Below are 23,146 nucleotides of genomic sequence, written 5' to 3' on the forward strand. Positions count from 1 at the left end.
TTTTTATTCATTAAGACCAGCTGCTTAGCAGTGCCTGAAGGTAAAGGTAAATAACAAATACATCTATGCTGAATGCAACAAATACGAATACTTTAAACATACACTTCATTTAAAGAGAGAGAGAGAGAGCGAGACTTTTAATGTATCAAAGAAGCTGCTGATTCACACGTGGCAAATTAATACAACAATAAGCACATGGGAAGCATATAAAGCAGGACTCCAGCAAATCCTTTATTAACATCAACTGTTTAAAAGGGTGATATGTGTCTTTTTGTTCGCTTGTGACAGGACTAGAAGAAAGCTCTCTCACCACCACCACAAGTAATCACTATTAATCTCAACACAGTTCAGATGGAAAATCCGGTTATTCTGGACAACAATACAAGAAATGTGTACCAAATAGTACCAATGGTACCAAATAGTATGGGAAACAGCCTTATTAGAAAAACTAACCAATAAGTTGAAACTGACACAGGTACAAATATAAGAGGACACTTTCACCCCGGTACGGCTCCCCTTTATCACACACACAGCCCAACAAGACAATGGCAAAAAATTACCGACAGCATACGAATCAATATGGCTAACCTGATCCAAAACACCAACCCAACCCACTCACACATGAAAATAAAGACCAGCACAGCTAACCACACCCTAGGCCAACCCCAATCTCTCTTACTACCAAAAGAACACAAGCGAATAAAAGAGAACTTACACAAGCAACGCTGACATCAAACCCCACATATATTAAGTAAAACAGAAACATCGCCACCCAACCCCACCCACCCTCCCACCACCTCGTTCCCCCTCTTTCTTCCCAGTGTCTCAACAAATGAAACTGATTTGCAAAAATGATACATGTAAAAAATATGAGAGACACTGCACGTACCTTTGTAAATCAAGAAATCTTTAACAAAAATACTTCAAAAAAATAAAGATCAGGCTCACTAGCTGCTTTGCTTCTCAATAAAACAAACAAAGAACACAGTTCAGATGGCAAAAAGAACCACTCTGTCCTCACTATGTTTCCCTTCCTCCCTACTCCACCTAAGCATGTGTCGCCTATATTTTAATTTCTTAATGTTTTCCAAAACCTCTTCTATGCCACCAGGTTTATGCAAACAGTTAAAAAGGAGGCAGAAATGTTTGTTACTGTTGGCTGATTATCTGTGATTTCACTTATGTAGTTTTTATTGTTCATGTGCTTCTTGTGGCATGCTCCAGTCTTTTTTATTGATGAAATTGTGTGTTCTGAATCCCTGGCCTACCTGGCAGCAAATCAGTATGCCAAGTCCCAATTTCAAAGTCTGAAGGTTGAGCCACACAAGTGAAGTCCAAAGGTTGGGAAATGAGGTTCAGGGTCAGTCCAAATAGCCAAGTCTGAAGTCCAGCAGTCAGGATACAGTCCAGAGTCAAACCTGAAGCACAGTCCCATGGAGCATCCAAGCCAAGGTCCACCAACATGGGCAGTTTAGCAGACACATCACTTCAGCTCTGCTGCCCTTTGGTACCTGCTGATTGCAGCACCTGGGCTTGACGAGGCAGGTGGCCCTCACCTGTCCTGAGCTGAGGAATCAAACCATCCTTCCAGAGTTAGCAAGCCTCACCTGACCAGTGAGGGATCTGGGCTGTGGGCCCTTACTTGCCTCAGCCTCCTAAAGCACCATTCCTGTTGCTCCCTATGCCTCAGAACCCACCATGGTCTTGGAGACAGGGGCCCCTCTGGCTCTGGTGATGGGTCCTGCTGCTCCTCTGCTTCTTCAGCCACATCTGGTGCACCTTCCTTTGTCTCAGACTCCCCTGGCTCTCCCCCCTTCCCTGTCTCCTGCCTTGTGGGCGAAGTCACACCTCTTTTATCACTGGTCCCCTCTGCTGCGTTACTCCCCTGGTCTCTTGCCTCCACCCACAGGCCCCAGCTCCTAGGGGCTGAGGCACTATTTGATCTCCCCAAAGTTGTTTTTTGAGGGGGTTGGGCCCCCTCAATGTTCAGAGGGCATTTGCTTCCTCACCCTGACTCCTCATGGCATTGCGTGTGAGACATCAGGAAGTCACGTCAGGCCCCCTCAATCATCTTGAGAAGATAGTGCCTCTGCCTCCTCCACATGCTCGCCAGAGCCCTGCTAGTCCCTGACAGGCTCCCTGGAGCAGATGTGGGGTGCGTGCAGGTTGTGCACGGGGGGAGAAAGGTTGGAAATTCCATTGTAGAAGCATAAGTGGGTGGATACCACTCATGGTATGCGCAGCATCACCACATTTCTGCCAAACAGCTGAAGGCCATGCACAGTGAGAAAGAGTCAGACCAATGCTCAGTGGAGTAGCAGTGTGCCCTGATGGATAGAAGTTCTCCAAGATCTCAAGCAGAAATATTCATGAACATAGGAAGCTACCCAGGGGCATCGCAATGGGGGGGGCAATGGGGGCGGTCCGCCCCGGGTACCACTCTGGGGGGCTGCCAGCGGACTTTTTACCAGGAGGCTGGAGGCTTGGCTTGGGAGTTGCGGGGGTGGGGGCACCAAGTGGCACCTCCCCCACTGCACTGCACAGATTGGAGTCGCCGGGGGCGGTGATACCCCGCTACGTAACACGCATGCGCAGCGGGATGCTGTGCATGCGTTGTTATGTGGCGGGGTATCGCCAAAAAAAACCCCACGCGCTTCCAAAGCCGTGCACCTCCAGCTACAAACTCCAGGTAAGAAGCCTGCTCAGCTGGAGTTTGTAGCTGGAGGCGCATGTGTCGTTACGTGGCAGGGTATCGTCGCCCCCCCCCCACGCCTCCAAAGCCGCGCGCCTCCAGCTACAAACTCCAGGTAGAAAGCTCGCTCAGCTGGAGTTTGTAGCTGGAGGCGCGCGGCTTTGGAGGCGCGGGGGCGGCGATACCCCGCCACGTAACACGCATGCGTAGCGCCCCCCCCCCCAGGTGCATGGCAATTTGCCGCCCCAGGTGTCACGGCGCCTCTCTACGCCCCTGAAGCTGCCTTATGCTGAGTCAGACCATTATAAGGTCTTGCTCAGTATTGTCCACACTCACCAGCAGTGACAGGGGATATTTCCAGACCTACCTGGGGATTCCAGGGATTGGACCCCAGGGAAGTTTGCCTGGTGCTTTCATTAATACACCTTTAGGTGCCAGGCAAAAACATTCTTTTTAAACCAGACATTTGATTGATTTGATTGACAGCCTATGCCCTTTTAAAATGTGGGGTATTGGGGGGTATTGTTTTTATTTTGATGGTATATTTTGTGTTTTTATATTGTGATTTTGTTCTGTGAACTGCCCTGAGACCTCCAGGTATAGGGTGGTATATAAATAAATAGGGTGGTAAATCTTCTCCTTCTTCTTCTTCTTCTACTACTACTACTACAACACACAAAGCCACTGAACTACGGCTCTTCCCCAGCCCTGCAACACCAGATTCCTATTGAATGTGGAGCTGGACTTCATATATGGAAAATGTGTTTTCCATTGTAGAGCTATGACCTTTCTGCCAAGCATTTCCCTTTCTGTTTGATCTCCCACCAAGACCCAGCATAAAGCTCAGCATCCTGGAAGCCTGTGCCTGCAGAGCACTGCTGCTGTCAAACAGCGGAAATATACTTATACCCAGCATCAGTACAGAACCCTTAGCAGTGCTGGCACCAGGAACTGCCTAACTTGAAAGAGGAGGAGCGTGCAAAGTAGAAATGGTAACACTGTTTAATATAGAAGACCTTCTGCTGGCTTCCAGGCCCTGGCAAATGCAGTCGAAATCCAAACTCAGCTATCACCTGTGGCTCCTAGAGGTGCACTCCATTGTCTCTCAAGACAGATGGATGCCAACAACAGTTGAACCCTGTGGACATGGGAAGAGGTGAATGGGATAAGTATCTCCACCTGCTTGATCCAGTGATGGGCTTGTTCCTCAGCTAGCTCCCTGCATTAAGATGAAGTGAGACTCTGGAAATGTGTGCCACAAGCAAACTACCTGCATAGCTTGGCCAGATTATCTCATCGTGTATCAATCAATGGAGGTCCACTGGGACTGGCACTGTTTCCTTCCCATCATGGCTTGCTGGAAGCAGCAACCTGAGCTCCAACCAAATCTTAGGAGGAGAGAGCTGTCCTGACTAGCTATTCAGTCAGGAGCATTAACAGGAAGAGCTAGAAATGAACACAGATTCAGGGGTGGTTCTAGGATTGAAGGGTCCTGAGCAAAGTGACTTACCTGGCCGCAGCAGCTGCACTCTGGCGTAGCCTAGCCAGCTGAATGCAGCCACTCTTTGCATTTCCCACAATGCCCTATAGTGATGTCAAGTCAGGAGAGAGTGCTTTCTAGTAAATCAAAATGGCGGTTGGATCCAGCCAGCTGACACTGAAGTGTTGAACCTAAAGTTGAGGCAGGCATCAGTGTTGGAGGCCTTGGCCACTGGCCAAAAATGCTAGGTGCTGGCAACATCCCGGGTCAAATTAACCAAGAAGACTGAAACGGCTGGCACTAGCATGGATTGGAGGGGTGGGGACAACACCACAAAACAGAATGAAATTATTATTGCTGTTAGCAATCCTTACCTCATTCTTTTCCCTTTCAGTTTTTTTCCCCCTTTTTTTTTTGCTTTGATGAGTAGAGCCTGTTTTCCCCCAGCACAACAATTCACAGTTAAACTCAAAACAACCATTTATATGGGGAAAGAGCCACAATCAAATCTTCATTATCTCCCACCTCCTTGTTGTATCCTTGGTCATAAAAAAGCACCAGCACACATGCTCAGCACATACCCACATGTCACCATCACTCCCTTCCACTCCATTCGCATAAGGCTGGTTTGAGCGTGTGAGTCTACACACACCAGATGCAGAGCCATCTCCTTCCCACAGGTCTTCGGCAACGGCACACAAATTGCGTTTCCTAAGATGCTGTCTTGAGCTTTGTCAAGAGAACACACAGGGTCCGCAAAAGGGTGGAAGGGTTAATGCAGGATGGCTATGCAAGTATATATTCTGCATAAATATAAATGTTAATTCAAACCATGGCTGTGCTGTAATGTACATCATTCAAAAGAAAAAGCAGACTTTGAATTCAAAACAGGCTCTGTGAAAGTTTGAACAGTAATGAAAGCCCAGAGCAATTAAAATTTCTTTATCATCACAAGCCTAACAGGAAAGCATATGTCAATCATATAGCTCCAGCATGAATGGCTGTGTCCATGCCATTGCATCCATGCAAACTGTTTCCAAGAACATCAGCTTGAAGTGAGGTTTTATACAGTCTGCTCATCTAATTGGGCCGGATACTATGTGGAGTTCGAAGAAATGTCTTCCTGACAGTATCATTGACATGTCAACAGGCAGAGAAAAGGGAGTCTGGCAGGAGTCCATGAAAAACTATGTTTATTTGGGAGGGGGATGGATTAACAATGAAATCCTTTATTCTTTATGGAAGTCAACCAAGAATTAGAATGCCATGTGTAATGCAGATATATCCTTTGCATCACCCAATACTGGATTATTTTTCCACCGTAGTCCTTTGCAGACACTAAACATGATTACAATGCAGGACGATGTGGGTTGGTGGTTCTTGTGGAACAGCAGGAAGTGAAAGACAAAATAGAATGGGAAATACAATGTGATTTGGAAATACAACGTGATTTGGAAAAACCTCACGTCACATGTTGGATCACACTCAGACAGATTCATCAGCCCAGCTGATGTACACCAGAGTACTTAAATTCATTTTAGCAGAGCTTTAATTGATTATAGATTGTTCCCGCTTTTTCTCCAAGGGACTCAGGGTAACATGCATGGTATTCCTACAGACAGACACACACACACACACCCCTTTTATCCTCACAGCAATCCTCTGGGATAAATGAGGCTCAGAAATCGTGATTGGCCAAATGGAGATTTATAACTGGGTGCCTCTCATCCTAGCCACCATACAAGATCTTATGTGTGGTTTACTAACCTTAAGTGAAAGCCCAGTCACCTCCCTTTCAGAATGGCAATGGAGCCATTCTAACATATTATTGATCTTAGGCTATGTGCAAACATATTGTTGTGTACCTCTATCTCTAAGCAGTGACATACTTCAAGGATTCCATCACATACCTTGGAATGAAGGTCATTGGAGACTGTGGTGTCTTTATCTCATATGCATCCCTGTGGAACACCCTCCCATCAGAGGTCAGAGACTTAAAGAATTACACAACTTAAATGTGTTTCACAAGTGTTATATTTAGGCTGTGTGCTGATCATCCATGTTACATGGGGAAAATCAGGACAGTGTGACGCATTAGATGTTGGAAAGTGATGAGGATTTAGGAGACAGCAATATATGCCATACTCTGAACCTCCCTGGGATATTGTGCTGCCTTCAAGGATGGTGGAGGATGCTATCCCATTACCCGTGTTGACCTAAGATTCATCTCGCAATCCATTCAACTTCTGTACATGGTACATCATTTTGTCCTTTTGCATCAAACAGCAAAACATTGTTTATTTTATTTGTTGCGTTTATGTCCCACCTTTTTCTCCAAGTTGCTCAAGGGGGCATACATGGTTCTCCTGTTCCTCAATTAATCCCCACATCAACCCTGTGAAGTAGGTTGGGCTGAAATAGTTACTGACCCAACGTCACCCAGTGAGATTCATGGCCAAGTGGAGATTTGAACCCTAGTCTGCCAAGTCGTGGGCTGACACTCTAACCACTAACACCACACTGGCTGTCATGAGCCAGCCCTAATGGGGATACTATTCACTAATCCAACGGAGGCAGGGACCCTGGAATAGTTATTGGGAAATGGCCATCAAGCCATTATTAACCATCTGGGCTTTTCAAAATGTTTTTGTTTGTTTGCCGAGCATGGAATGATTGGGCAATGTTTTACAACACATCTTGCAGTCTTCGTTTACTAAGAAACGGAACTATTTAATCTCCACATCATTTTTCCAATTGGAAAATGCTTGCTTTGGCCCTGGCAAAAGGGTGCTATGGGAAAGAGTCCAGCTGGCTCCCTAACTGATCTATCAATCCACAATGCCAACAGAAGTAAACACTTGGTTTCTCACAAAAGAAAACAGATGAGTGGCAACGACCCCATGAGTAGACGCTGCCTCCTGGTTAAGCCCAGTGCTGTGCTTTGAATTTAGACATGAGCTAGTGACAAACCATCTGCCTCGCTCTTCTGTTAGGACTCACTCCTTAACCTAATTCACGTGTCTGTGGTGAAGAGCTGCATTTCAACACTGACAGCACTCTATGTGGTGGAAGCAGCTGGTTGTGACATGAAGAAACAAGTCTGCCTGGGAGATGAATGGAGAGGGAACCTGTGGCCTTCCGGACATTGACTCCAGACATTTGACTCCAACTCCAATCACCCCCAGCCCATTGGGACTAGTAGGGTGGAAGGCTGGGAGCCTCACCAGAGTCAACGACAAGGGGAGCCAACTCATTCTAGTTTCCCATCACCTCCCTGCTGAGTTCTATAAGGGCAAAACTGAGACTATGGAGGAGAAGGCCAACAGCCAGGCCCAACCCCTGGGTTGGTCATAAGTAAGGAGGGGGCCACTGGTGGCAAACATATTTGCCATATTTGCTGTAGTGGACCTGCCAGGGATAATGGCCAACGGAGATGGGAGTTGTAGTCCAGCAATATCAGGGAGTGCACATGTTCCTCACCCTATCATACAAGCTCTGGATCTTCACTCCTGCATATTCATATACAGAAGCAGCCCCAAGATTTGGAAGCGGAAAATGCAAATGATGCCCTCACTACCACCCATTATATACTGATAATACAAAGCACATGATGGAGCCTGCAGAAAATGCTGCCTTCTACTAGGTCAGACTCTTTGCCTATTTAGCTTTGTGTGGTCTACTCTGACTTTAAGTGACTCTCCAGGGTGCAATTAGGAACTCCTGGTTTATGGGCCAGGATTCTGGCTCGCATCAGAATTCTATCTGGCCAGTGGTCAACTCCAGCCCTGCCCTACTCAGCAAGATAGCTTCCATAAACTGAGTAGTAGTGTTGTGCTAAATTTTCATGATGGTCATGGTGAAAGTTGCCATCAATGGAGCATGTATGTGATGGACCCTAACCTTCCAATCTCCTGTTCTCCTGCTCCCCTGACCCCTCCCCCTGACCCTACTTTCCAGGCAGAGTCATAGCTGTAAACTCTCCCATTTTTCACAAGAAACCCCCGTATTTAAATCCGTTTCCCGCTGTTATCCTGAATTGCAAAATATCCCGTAAATCCCCCGGATTTATAAGAAAGCAGCTCCTGCCGGCCAGGGAGGCTCCTCAGCTGCGTAAATGTCCCGGCTCCCGGCTAGCTGCTTGCTCACTTGGCTTGCCGAGTGCTGCCGGAAATCACCTCTGCGCATGCGCAGAAGCAATTTATGGTGCCCAGACATGCAGACATGGGCAGCCAGGCACCAGAAGTCGCTTCTGTGCATGTCTGGACATGCACAGAACCGATTTCCGGTGCCGCTCTGCCCATGTCTGGGCACCAGAAATCGGGCAGAGCCGGCACCAGAAGTCGCTTCTGCGCATGTCTGGACATGTGCAGAAGCGACTTTCGGTGCCGGGCCGCTGCCGATCCCTTATTTTCCAATCCGGAAGTTGACAGCTATGGGCAGAGTTTCTCCAATATACATACTGCTTGTTCATTTTTTTATATTAAAAAAATGTATTTATTTTAAAGGGCTTTTTCAGTGGATGACGCCATCTAATAAAGGATCATGGAGTGCTTATGATGTCATAATGGCATCACGTAGCCAATGAGATTTGGCTACTAAATGGGACGAGGAACATATGGAAATAGATGATTAATTAATTTTGATTTAATCTATCCCATCTAGAATCCCCCAGGCAGGTAACAATAGATTATAAGTAAAACTTAAAAGTAATTAAAATTTAATTTTATGTTAAAACCTGCTTCTTAAAAGGAATGGCTCCCATGTCTTAGGGATGAGGTTCTCAATCAGCACACTGGCTAAAAAACAAAACCACCATCTGGAATATTCTTTTACCTTTGATCTATGACACGTGCTTGAGAAAAATATCTCATAGGAAGGGCGTCACATATGAAGAGGAGTAATTAGATTCTATGGTGTAATCTTGTGATCAGTAATTTCATTGCATATTCTAATTTTTTATGTTTAAATTGTTGTTTTTAACCAATAATAGTGTTTTATCTATTTTTTTGTTAAACCACCTAGAGTATTTTCACAATCAAATAAAACATGACATGAATTAGTGGGTACAAATTTGTCTTTGGGGCCTGTGCATAAGAAAGAAATGTTCTGAGACACAGCATCACTATTTCAAAAGTTACGAGCGGGAGCAGTTCAATAGTTAGCAGTTGCCCGATGCCTTTGGGTTCCCACAGAATGAATTGGCAACCACAGCTGATTACCTTTTAGGAAGCAAACAAGCTTCATATGAATAGAAAGGGAGGGTGCAAAATATATATGGCACTCTTGTTGCAATAAAGCACTGGCAATCTATAGCTGCCTTCTTAGAATAAAGTCTCTAATCGCCGTATAATTAAACTCCCTTCAGCCCCCCACTTTCCATTTTGGGCAAGAGATCAGAGCGTGTGTCACATCTGAGCAGCAGGTCTGGTTGGGGTTTGATGATGATGGGGGGGGGGAGACCCTATTACGATTCTTGCTCATTCAGCACAAACCCTTATGGTGAGTCGGGGGAAGGTTTGTTAGTTCTTCAAGTTATATAATTTATTGAGATTTTTATAGTTTCAAGAAATGCAGGCCCAAATCAAAAGCAGTACCAGAAAAGAAAAAAGAAAGGCAAGCCACACCACACACACACACACACAGAGAGAGAGAGAGAGAGAGAGAGAGAGAGAGAGAGAGAGAGAGAGAGAGAGAGAGAGAGAGAGAGAGAGATTTTGTTGAGACATTTGGGCAATCTTCCAATCATCAGAAATAAAGGGAAAAGGGTGAAAACAAAGCTGGTTCCACTGGTTATATCCACCCCATGCTGAAAGCAAATTTAAAGCACATGGTTCCCCGGGAACTGTAGTTTCTTAAGGATGCTGGGGTTATAGATCTGTGGGGAGTAAACTAAAGTTCCCAGGAATCTTTGGGAGAAGTCATCCACCTCAAATGCATGGGGTGGATTTGACCGCATTGTGTACAAACCTGTGTAAAAAAAAAATGCAGATATTGGTAGAAATATGCATGAAAATGCAGAGTAATTTTCACGCAGAATTTGCAGTGGGGCAAATGAAACTTTGGGACGCAGGTGGCACTGTGGGTTAAACCACAGAGCGTAGGGCTTGCCGATCAGAAGGTCGGCGGTTCGAATCCCCGCGACGAGGTGAGCTCCCGTTGCTCGGTCCCAGCTCCTGTCAACCTAGCAGTTTGAAAGCACATCAAAGTGCAAGTAGATAAGTAGGAAGTGGGAAGGTAAACGGAGTTTCCGTGTGCTGCTCTGGTTTCGCCAGAAGCGACTTTGTCATGCTGGCCACATGACCTGGAAGCTGTACGCCGGCTCCCTCAGCCAATAACGCGAGATGAGCGCCGCAACCCCAGTGTCAGTCACCTAATGGTCAGGGGTCCCTTTACCTTTACCTAAATGAAACTTAAGACTGGGAAAGTGAGAAACAAAATGGGACATCCAGCAGGGCAGGAAAAGATTAGCATCATTGTCCCAATCATGGAAAATCACTGTTCCCACTATATCCAAGTTTTTGCATTATTTAAAATCACATTTAGTATTGCATGGAGCTTAGTCTTAATATGTGGAGTGAAAATGATAGGACAGTGTATGCCTTTTAATGCATGTGTTGGTTTGTAATCACTTTTTTCCATCTTAAATGTGGCATCCAGTGTATTTTAAAGCTGGGTATATTTGTTCCATCAGTATGTGTCACAGTGCAGTACATTATACCGTAGCTATTCATTTGGGCCAGGTAGAGAGAGAACAGGAAGGCGAGAGAAATAGGAATTGCTGGCGCATGGTCTGTGTTTTTGACAGCCTGCTGAAATAATGTCTTAGCTCTGCACCAAAAAGGCAGAGGGGAAAGAGGCTACTATAAACAATTATTTCCCTTAATTTCCAGCTATTTAACACTGCAATAATGATGATGATGATGATGATGATGATGATGATGATGATGATGATGATAGAGCTACCTTTTGGCTGATTTTAATATTAGGAATTTTGCTTGGAATTTTCCTATTTAGGAAGTCTCCTTCTCTTGCTGGTGGCCGCTGCTCTTTTAAATGCATGTATTTCCAGCTTTGATGCAAGGAGTCAACGATCTTTTCACCTGCTGAGACTGAGAAGCAGCAGGGGGTGGCTGAATCCTGTCTGCCTCCTTTTCAGCGACTACATGGTGTCTCACCCCAGCTTTGCTGTGGCTGCAGTCCCACAAGAGAACCATGCACAAAGCTCTGTATTGCATAGCTCTACTAATGGGAACAAAAAAAACCCCAGTGCATCCTTCTTAGTTCTTGAGACCCAGCTCAGACAGTGATGCATTCAAGGAAGCTTGCTGCAATGCCTGGATCTTTCTTGCTCAATTCACGTGCGAAAGCAAGTCCATTTAAAAACTTGAAACCCTTAACCAACATCTTCAAGTAGCCCCTTCGTTCTCTTCACACACGTCCAAGCGGAGGTACAAGAAAGCATCTGCTACTTTCACTTCCCACTCCTTTCCATCCAATCATTGCTAGGCTTAGCGTATTGTAACATGTCTCGTTGCAAAATTACAGGAAATTGCCTGTTAAAAAATTTCACAAAATGCAAAACAATGACTGGTGTTAGAATTCTCTGCCAAAACATTTATTTTATTTACAGGGCGGGTTTTTTTGGGGGGTGGTGGAGTATGCAGAGTGTGTGCAAAAAAGAAAGATTTTGCTATTTTTACGTTACATTGTGCGTTTTTTAAAAAGAGGAAATCAGTTTTCCCCTTTCACGTGCTTTGTCTGCCTTGGCCCCCACTCCTCACATAATTGAAAAATGATGTTGATTGAAAGGTTTTAGTTTAATTTTTTTAAAAAATCTGGATACTGGAATACTGGAATCTGTGAGAATCTTGACTCAAAGCTGAGCAGCTTTAGAAAAACAAAGTTCTGGCATCCGTGGCAGGAAAAAGCAAAGAACCTCATGCTATGGGGTTAAAAATAAATGTAAAGCTGTCGCTGAAGTCCATCGCTGTTCATTCAGCAAATTTATTTATTTATTTAGTTTCACTCAATATTGCTTCAAGTAGCCTTTAAGGAGCCATTGATAATGGCACCCATGAGCATGTCATGCCATTGACTAACAACAAAAGAGGTGAGTTTCTCTTTACCAAAGAGCTTAGAATCAGAGTTGAAAGGAAATAGCACAACAAACCAATTTCCCTGCCCTCCCCTTTGCAGGTTGCAAAAGGTGAGAGAATCCATTTCAGATAATTTTGAGGTAGATGAGGTGATACGTAACTCACCAAAAATCCTCCCCGCTCCTGCTGGAAATGGTTTACTCAGGATGTCCTGGAATGCTTATTGTTAATGTGTATTACATTAATAGCCCATCTTTTGCCTAAGGAGCTCAAAGTGGAGTACATGTACCTCCATTTTATGCTCATGGCAGATCTCTTGAGGTAGCTTAGGCTGAGAGAAATTGACTGGCTCAAGGACACCCAGCGAACTTCATAGAAACATTGTGGGCCCCCACAATTCTAGTCCAAATCTCTTAATGGCTACATGATGCTCTGAGGCATTCTCAGAAATCCAAAATGGCGGTTAGCTGCCACAAGGAGCAAAGATGACCACCTCCTATGCATGGAATTCACCTCCTGGGTTCCCCCAAGAAGGAAGGTCATTTCACCCACACATTCCCTAAATGTGGTCAGGAGAACCTGGCACATAAAATAAAGCCAGGACAACTTACAACCTGAGAGGCAACACATGTGAGGTAATTAAGGGAGGGGAGGGGAGAGGAATATGCATTTAGTTACACAGAGCTTCCTTTTATTTCAGAAGGCGATGAGGACTAACAGGGTTAACAGAAGAGGTGGGGTTTGAAGAGGGACTTAGAGAGAGAGGCAGCTTCACATAGGTGTGTTGGGGTGGAATAAGGGCAAGCAAGAGGCGAAGGGTGGCATTGCTTAAAAGAGCAAGTACCACCATATGGCAGAGAATAGTAGGGCTGGAGGAGCAAAGGTTATAGAGCAGGAAGCCATTTGGGATATGAGAGTGGAAAGAGCCAGGGAAGGAGAAGGCCATGGAGTAGTTTGAGTAGACCCACTGGAATAAATGGGACTTGTTACTAATAATTAACTTCAGGTCTGTTCATTTCAATGAGTCTGCTCAAAGCATTACTAAGTCTGGCCCAAAGGGTTTGTACTGGATTTGGGACCAGGTCTGCCCTGGCATTAGGCAGAGTGAGGAGGTACCTACAAACAACAGGTGCTGGAGAGTGGGTAAGTTGTTGGAGGACAAATATAGATTGAGGCCATGCAGCTCCTCTGCATCTTCTAAGCGAGACTGCTACCCTCAGGAGGGTACGGGCCAATTGCCAATGATGAAATAAGATCCAGCTATCAGTCTGGTTATCTTCAACAATTTCAATTTTGCTCATTGTTTTAAAAATGTGGGGTTTTTCCCTGTTCTTATTTTTTATGATATTGTTATTAATTGTAGGTTTTATTAATAGTTTAATTAATAAAAACAATACTCCAATTTCTAGAGAAACAGATTAGCACTCTCACATTTGTAGCTCTAAAATTATATTTTATATGTGAACCACTTTATTTTATATTAAGCACTACATGTTTTATTTATAAATAAAGAAGATTTAAATCAGGCATTATGTGCTCATCGCTTTCTCCAACAGAAGTTAAATTTTTACTGGATTATTTTGTACAGTGATCTATAACACTTGGTGCAAAAAGTAGGGATGTCGTATCCAGTATGTAGGTAAAACTACATGCATTTCAGAAGCCACAAATCTGTGATTTTGACCAAAGAAATGGAGCAACCAGTTGCTAAACATTTAAGTCCTGAGAACAACAGCCTGTCAGACTTACCAAAAATTGTTATAGAGATACCAGCAGACCTAACCATGTTAGCAAAGAGAGAGAATTTCTGGATGCGGAAACTCAACACATTAACACTGCAAGGTCTCAGCCTGGAGGGTAGTACCAGCATCACTTAGCTCCAGCAAATGAAGCCCTCCTGAGCATGCCATCCTCAAAGCTCTGTAACTTATACATTGGAAACTTTATAATTTCATTTTTATCAGAGCACTTGATTATGGCAGATTTTGCCACATCCTTTAAAAAAAAACTCTGTAGGGATTATAGATATACACACTCCTAATGGTTGGAAAATTTGCCAGAGTAAGATCAGAAAAAGGATGGACCCCAGGTAAAAACAGGATAACAGAGCCTATCCCTAGCAAAAGAAAATAACTAGTTTTCCTAAAGTGATGTTTTCTTATAAATAACTTCTAAAATCAGATTTCAAGATGAGGAAGACCAATCTCACAAGCACAGCTACAGTAGTTTTAATGTTATAGTTCTGTCTCCTTGTCACATATATTTCACTTCACCCTTGTGTAACTTCCACACTGGACCTCGGGGTTGAAGGAGGGTGGGATGTTGGGATCATCAATATTTCACTGGAGAGCCATTCAAACAGATGCCTTGATTAAATGGCCAAAGGCATCTCTCAGCATATCAGGTCCTGGAAGCCTCCCTCTGGATTCCTTAGCTCCAAACAAGCACATCAGATCCTTCCTAATGAATCTTAATTAAATGCGAAGCAGCAATTATTCTTGATTATGCCTCAACAGCAATAATCAAGGGAACTGGAGGGAGGACCAAGGCCCAAATAACCATCTGGGAAAGCCGCCACTCTAGACTAAGCATTCTTAGTCCACCAGAGAGTGGGAAAATGGAAAAATACAAGGGTAGGGTTACAAATGATGTAGCTGTTCCTTAATGGCTATATAAAATGGAGGGTGAAATTCTCCATGACGAAGAGATTCAATGCACGGCTCAAGTACTTGCTTAACTCCCACTGGGATTTATTTACGTGTGTAGGGTAAAGCATACTGGATAGTTAAGTTCGCCACAATGGTCTTGTGCACAAGGAGTTTGGAGAAAGGTTCCTTTGATTCCATCCAAGCCTCAATGAATTTTATGGGCGAACACAAGTGATTTATACTTGGGGCCATTTCTTGTCTTTTAGGAGTTGCAGATGTGGCTTTAAAACCTGGTGATGGTTTTCAGGGGAACAGCCTTATCCTCCTCTTTCCACTTGAAGAGTTCAAGCAGTATAAACATGGAAAATCGATGGTGACATTATAGGAATGAACTTGGCTTCCCTACCAGCCACTCTCACCCGTCGTAACAAAAGGGAGATGGGAAAGAAAAGCTTTCTTTTCTTTTCTTTTTGCATGGCATGCTGTAGGAACTTTCAGGAGCCTCTAATCTCCTGGTCAGCAACCAGTTTCCCCAAAAGGCCTCTTTTAAAAGGACCAGAAATAGACATGGTAGGTCGTAAGCCCCAGATGAAAAGCCTGCGGCCTACTACCACCAATGTCACTCTTGCATATACCGGTACCAGTATCTCTCTTGTCTCTAAATTGGCAATAAAGCAGTAACATGATGTTGTGAAAGAGCCAAATTTCGCCCTTCGTTTAGCAGTCTCTACCCAAATAAGGCAACTTGATCACCAGCGGCTGGTATTCAGATGAACAGTCACCTCCAACAGTGGAGATAGAATATAGCTCTATCCTCTATGAATTTGTCTAATCTTCTTTATAAGTTAGTCCAGTCCTCACATCTTCTGGGAACAAATTCTAGTCTAACCTTGCACTGCATGAAGAAGTACATTCTTTTGTTTGTTCCAAGACTTCCAATGTTCAGCTTAACTGGATAGCCCTAAGTTCAAGGGAGATTTCTCCACTTTTTCAACACCGTACATAATCTTACACTTTTCTGACATGTCCTCCCTAACTGGTGATCATAACACCTAGGAGGGTCTGTAGGGAAAGAGGTGGTCTTTAGCATCCGTGGCCAAATCCATAAAAAGTTCATGCATATAATGTGTGCAAGGAGGGAACACACTGACTGGGGAGGCCCAGCTGGCCCAAATCCGAAGGCCTGTGCGTTGAGCATGGATGGTTGAAGAGGAGCACTTACACATAAGCAGCTGTTGTTGTTGTTTAGTCGTTTAGTCGTGTCCGACTCTTCGTGACCCCATGGACCATAGCACGCCAGGCACTCCTGTCTTGCACTGCCTCCCGCAGTTTGGTCAAACTCATGTTCGTAGCTTCGAGAACACTGTCCAACCATCTTGTCCTCTGTCGTCCCCTTCTCCTAGTGCCCTCAATCTTTCCCAACATCAGGGTCTTTTCCAAGGATTCTTCTCTTCTCATGAGGTGGCCAAAGTATTGGAGCCTCAGCTTCACGATCTGTCCTTCCAGGGAGCACTCAGGGCTGATTTCCTTCAGAATGGATAGGTTTGATCTTCTTGCAGTCCATGGGACTCTCAAGAGTCTCCTCCAGCACCATAATTCAAAAGCATCAATTCTTCGGCGATCAGCCTTCCTTATGGTCCAGCTCTCACTTCCATACATCACTACTGGGAAAACCATAGCTTTAACTATATGGACCTTTGTCGGCAAGGTGATGTCTCTGCTTTTTAAGATGCTGTCTAGGTTTGTCATTGCTTTTCTCCCAAGAAGCAGGCGTCTTTTAATTTCGTGACTGCTGTCACCATCTGCAGTGATCAAGGAGCCCAAGAAAGTAAAATCTCTCACTGCCTCCATTTCTTCCCCTTCTATTTGCCAGGAGGTGATGGGACCAGTGGCCATGATCTTGGTTTTAAGCAGCTAGCCAGCCACAATAAATGCATCAACATCAGCAGGTGGGAGCTGGCATAGCCTGCAGCACGGCCCCTGCATCCTGCTCATCACATGAAGAGGACTTTGCTTAACTCCTATTAAAATCAACATGACTACTTAATCCCATTCATTTCAAGCTATGCTCCCATGGTACCATGCAAAGAATTCAATAATTATTTGGCAAGATGCAGATGGGCAGTCTTCAGTTCCAATTCCGTGTTTTGCCCCTTTCTCTTCATCTTCTATTTTTTCCACTTTTATCATTTCCCTTCTTTCGTTAATCAATAAGAATGGGATAGTGATGGTGGAACTTCTCAGAAGTTAACCACTGACCTATCCTGCTAGAAACACAAGCAATACAAAAATTAGGCAGCATTAAGTCAACGATCATTCTATAAATGGGGAGAGAAAATAAATGGGAATTTCAATAAAGTTTAGAAGAGCCTAGGAAATGTTATTTTGGTCCCTTTAACTGAGGACTGTGAAGGTCACTTCACACCATATGGCCCTTGGAGGTGTAAGTCCCCAATACACTAAGCATGGCTCACATTTCCACTGCTAAACCGCCTTCCAAGATCACACCAGAAGGGTATGATGCCATTTTGCCAAACACGATGCTCCTTTTAGAATAAAGCTTCTATTTAAAAATTTGCTTACCAAGGTCTTTGTGGCCCATTTCTTTTAAGAATCAGTCAACAGGGCTGACTTCAGTGCTTCACTTGCAAATCTCCTTAGACAATCAAAGACCAACAAAACTGAAACCCACAAATACATCCATTGTGGTTTCTCCTTACTGATTTTTATTAGTGGTATTATTTGCAATGTAGACCTTTGGGTTGGCTCCAGGCTTTTTCTTTAATAGCTTTATGCAACAGTCCCACGTCTGGTAGTACTTATTGAGCAAACCAGGGTTTAAGATCTCTTACCGAGCATCCCAGATCCACGCCAGCATCCTTAATCTTCATTAAGAGAGCGACTTCTCCATCCAAGTTCAGGACCTCAGATTCTGAACGTGAATTTATATAGCTTTAAAAATAAACAACTTGCAGCCTCCATCTTGCAAAGTGGCATATACCTAGCCTTTAGCTTTTTTTGTTGACCCCAGGGGAATAATTGACGTCACTTAAAGTAGGTTAGAGAAGAAAGCATCATCTGGAATAGATATCTCATTGATGAACTGTAATGGTTTTATAGCACTTATTCAACTCCTCACCCCAAGATTTAGCAAACTCCATCCACCTCATTAACTTCAGCTTCAGGGGAAAGGAGAAGAGTGTCCCCCACTCTCCTGCTTCATTGATTTTAGGGTTCTTCAAAACTATCAAGAGTTTATTTTATTACTCTCCTTCTCCACCCCACCTCCCAACCCTGAGACAGTCATGCTCCATGTGTCAGGATGATTTCTGATAGGGGCAAATAAAAGTCCCAAGGTTACAGCAGGATTAGGACAAACATATGGTCCTCCTGCGTAAGATTAAGAAGATTTCAGCACACTGGCAAGGACCATAGCTAGACAGGAAAAGTATCACTTCCGTGAATTTTGTATCTAAATTTAAAGTTAATGACCCAAAGACATTGCTTGAAAAGATTGTCAGCATGATCCAAGAAGAGAGGGTCTTTGGATAGATTGTCATATACGGAGTAGCTTTGGGGAAGGTTCAAAAGCAAGTCTGCTTCAGAGAAACCAGGTGGAAAACTTCACTGGTTTTCAAGAGACAATTTGGACCAGTAAATCTAGCAGGAGTTAACAGGAGCCAAGAAGCCATTCTAGTGTCTTCCACAGTGCCTGGAGTTGAAAGATGGGATTCACTTGCCCTATCAATGTATCTAGAACTCACACATCTCCCTATGGGGCAGATATGCAAGTACATTATTTGGACATTACAAAAGCAATGCAGAAACAGAAAATGACTTGTTCCTCCTCATCCCTTTCAAAGATGTAGCAGCCAAGCATGTGCTTGGAAATTCCTCAATTGCTGGAATAAAGTGCCCAGTTTTACTGTTTTGCTGTCGCACATCAGCATTCTATACCATCATCTTTGTTAAGTGGGAAGAGCATTCTGTAAAGTTAATATGAATAGGAGCTCATTTACTCAAGAGTAAAGCAATTGGAACACCTACCATAGGTCAACATTTTCTAATGTAATGTCCCATGATCTCAAGCAGAAGTCACTCTCAGAAATCTCCGCCTAGGGTCTTTCTAACTCATTTCTGACTATGCTGGCTGGGGCTGGTGGGAGTTGTAGCCCAACGACGTCTCGAAGATGACAGGTTTCCCAGACTTAGTCTTGGAAGCCTACCACATTTTTTCCACAGCCATTTTAAACTCTGCCTTTTTTTCTGTTGACATTACCCATCAGGATACAGAAATAATTTGAATTACATTCCTCCCACCTTCTTCCTCCTCAATTTTCTCTTTGCATTGCCCTATTTCTGCCCGCAGTTTAGGGTCTCTGTTAGTGTTACTCACTTAATATTAAAAGAACAAATGCATCGAAAAGCACCCTATGGGCTCTTCTCATTTTCTTTGGTGTTTATACTGAGCAGCTTAGTTTAGCTTTTTACGCACCTACAACTGCAACATACAGTGGTACCTCGGTTTAAGTACACAATTGGTTCCGGAAGTCTTTACTTAACCTGAAGCAAACTTTCCCATTGAAAGTAATGGAAAGTGGATTAATCCGTTCCAGACGGGTCCGCAGAGTACCCAACCTGAAGCGTACTTAACCCGAAGTATGAGTGTAATTGGTTCTGGAAGTCCGTACTTAACCTGAAGTGTACTTAACCTAAAGCGAACTTTCCCATTGAAAGAAATGGAAAGTGGATTAATCCATTCCAGATGGGTCCGTGGAGTACTTAAACTTAAAGTACTCAAACCAAAGCATACTTAAACCGAGGTATGACTGCACTTCGCTGTGGAATTAGAATGATCAGGACTTGAGATGAGTGTAGGAAGCTGCCATATATACAGATTAAGACCATTGGTCAACCTCACTCAGTGCTGTCCACGCTGATGGTAGCGAGTCTCCAGGGCTTTCCCCCATCTCCATCTGGAGTTGCCACCTGGGACCTTTTGCATGAGAAACCTGGGTTCTCCATTGGGGTAGGGCCCTCCCCCATCTAACAGCACTAGTGATTACCATAGCACATTCAGTAAATAATGTTAGGGGGTTGCATCCAAAATAGACCTGCTGAAATTCATGGGCATGGCTAACTTAGGTCCATTAATTGCAGTGGGTCTACTGGGAGCAGAACATCTCTAGATACAACTCATTGTGTCTAAGTAACGAGGAGACAGTACCTAGCAAACATTGACATTCCTGACTATCTTTCCCATATCAAGGGTATGTTACCATCATGTTTTGAAAGGAGAAACGAGTGAGGTTCAAGGAAGCACCTTTGAAGTAGCTCCCCTGCTCCTACTCCCTAAAAGTGTATCTTAAGTGATAGTCATCCAATGGAAGTGACAACCTGCTCTTCAACAACTAAAAAATATTAATGTCATGTTAGTAGACCAGGGCGAGGTTGGAGAGAATATTGCAAAACTTTTTTTAAAAAAAAAACAAGCAGGCAACTGTGTTAAACCTACTACAAGTATGTGAGGAAAAAAATCAGTAATGCTTGAGGATTGGCAACCACAAAATTCACAGATTTGGTACAGAAAGTTTAATTTGCAATACAGTGTAGTCTATTCTGGAGATTCCATACAAGAACTTCAAAGAGCATTGGCTGAAAAGTACAAGGTTAGTATCTTTTTAAAAATCTTTTTTCGTTTTGATTCGATTTAGCACCTATATCTAGCTGGTATAATCAAACTGCCATATCTAGCCCGTAAACTATGAAAAGCAACATACCCACACAGAAAAAGACATGATATACATTAAATAATGTGAAAGGAGGGAGGGGGAGAGTTTCAGCAGCACTGAGAACTGCAGGGCACAGAGGTATAATAATGTTTTAGAAAGGCGAGGTTTAGAAAACGTACTGCAAGAATATCAACTGTAATAAAAATAGAAGACATTAGAACCAGCAGTTTGTTGGGAGCCAATAAGTAATGGAACCCATAAGAGAAGCAGAAAACGATGCTAAGTTAAGGAGAAAGGGCCTGGTGTTTTTTAGAGGAAATGCTTCCTGACAGACACGACAACAAAGCAGCACCAAAACGGCGATTGTGTGGTCCTCCTTCTTGCTAATAAATCAAACGTCAAAGGCTAATCTGCAACAAATAAGTAGCCTAAGCCTTTTCCAAGGATTTGTAATACTCTTTCAGCACAGTCCATGCTTTGGGAGCCATGAAGCCTTCAGGAGGGTTTTGTCCTTCCTGAGCCATTTTGCGCATGCGAGTTCCTGAAATGAATTCAAAGTCTTCGTGGCTGAAACGAAAAGCAAAAAAACAAAAGGAGGGAGGATGAATCAACAGTTTCGACTATACTTTGTATTTTAAAAATACAACTGTGATCTGCAAGTGCCCACTGCTGAGCAGTCTAGACCCTAAAGGCCTTCCATATGTTGTCAGACTACAGATCCCATCAGCAGGGCCAACCGTCAGGAATGATAATGTGAGTTTTAGTCCAACAACTGGAGCAGGCTTCCTCAAACTCAGCCCTCCAGATGTTTCGAGACTACAATTCCCATCATCCCTGACCACTGGTCCTGCTAGCTGGGGATAATGGGAGTTGCAGGCCAAAAACATCTGTAGGGCCGAGTTTGAGGAAGCCTGATCTGGAGGCATGAGGTGCAGGAATTGCTGCTCTACAGCATCTCTATATGCAGTAATAAATAGAACAAATAGGAAAAACCATATACACAAGCTGGACATACAATAAAATGTCACTCTTTGGAATGTTCCTGTTCAGAGGTCCAGCCAGCCATGCCCTTCACCATATAGTCCATTCCATCTTCCCTTTCTCTTCCCCCTCCAACAGTCAGCTGGCATTCCATGGCCACCATGCACTCTCAGTTCTCATTGGGCCATTTGGAGGGATTGTCCCACCCCTTTTTTTGTACTTCTGTAACTCTCCAGGTACCCTCGAGCCAGCTGGTGTCTTCCTCTTGGGTGTGGCTGGTGCTGTTTTAATGGCACAAGGATCCACACTAATAGGTCTGCTGCAAATGTATGTGTTTGTGTGCACATGTGTGCGTACATACACACAGAGAGAGAGAAGATGCCGAGATTAACCATTGGTTCTTCTATACATAATCACCTTATGAAATTCATTGCTACAGAATGTGATGTAAGAAATCTAAACTTCTGGTTTCTTAGACGGAGTAGAACAACAACAACTAGAACAACAACAACAACAACAACAACAACAACAACAATTTATTTATTTATTTATTTATACCCCGCCCATCTGGCTGGGTTTCCCCAGCCACCAGATGTAGCTAACAGACAGCTGCCCTGGACACAGAATTGACCTGCGCCTCCATTTGATAGCTGTGAGTCCAGAATGACTCCCAGGCTGCGCACCTGGTCCTTCAGGGGCACAGTTACCCCATTCAGGACCAGGGAGTCCTCCACACCTGCCCACCTCCTGTCCCCCACAAACAGTACTTCTGTCTTGTCAGGATTCAACCTCAATCTGTTAGCCGCCATCCATCCTCCAACCGCCTCCAGGCACTCACACAGGACCATCACCGCCTTCACTGGTTCCGATTTGAAAGAGAGATAGAGCTAATATAGAGAGAGAGTATATATGGTACTTATCATAGTGACTCTGATAAAGGGACTGCTATTCTTAGAAGCAATATCCCTCCAGGTACAAGTGTTGAGATTGAAAAATAAAACAGGTGGGCATCAATGCCTGGATACCCGGCTGACTGCTATGGGAGATAGTATTATGCAACCCAGCATGGCAATTATTGGCTTAAATAAAAGAGTGGAGCCACTTTCCTAGAATGGAAAATATTTTCATTCAGTCAGAAACATAACATTTATCAAATTGCCAGAAGGACCCACGGGGCAAAAACCAGAAATCCAGGTCACCATGGGATTTTAATTTTTTTAAGTACCTAGATTGAATTTTATTAAAGCAAATTAAAAATAAGGATGCAAAGAGATGGGAACTTCTAAATCCTCTGAAGCAACAGCGATTAATCCAACAATAAAATGCAATGGTTTTACTTACTCTGTTTATTCAGTTTGCAGCATCTATTTGTTACTCATCCTCTGCTAGCTTGTTTGAAATACAAGCCAAACGCTGACCTCAGTTGGATATGGCTCAGGGTGGTGGTAGTGGTGGGAGGGGGAGAATAGAAGCCAAATGTTTGCTGGGGATCGTTTGTTTGCGTGGATATTAAGCTA

The 23,146-nt window shown here is 43.9% G+C and overlaps 1 protein-coding gene across 3 annotated transcripts in view; it reads right to left on the reverse strand.

Moving 5' to 3' along the window:
* Positions 1 to 20,406: 20,406 nt before the first annotated feature.
* The window catches only part of PAPSS1 (3'-phosphoadenosine 5'-phosphosulfate synthase 1), a 51,085-nt gene continuing 48,345 nt past the window's right edge, over positions 20,407 to 23,146 (reverse strand). For all 3 annotated transcript variants that reach the window (XM_035112135.2, XM_035112134.2, XM_060278490.1), the window contains exon 12: positions 20,407 to 21,215. In XM_035112135.2, coding sequence (XP_034968026.2) covers positions 21,077 to 21,215 — 139 coding nt within the window. In that variant the 3' untranslated portion in view covers positions 20,407 to 21,076. The remainder of the gene's footprint in view (positions 21,216 to 23,146) is intronic.

This window comes from Zootoca vivipara, chromosome 9 (genome assembly GCF_963506605.1).
Source record: "Zootoca vivipara chromosome 9, rZooViv1.1, whole genome shotgun sequence".
Taxonomy (NCBI): Eukaryota; Metazoa; Chordata; class Lepidosauria; order Squamata; family Lacertidae; genus Zootoca; species Zootoca vivipara.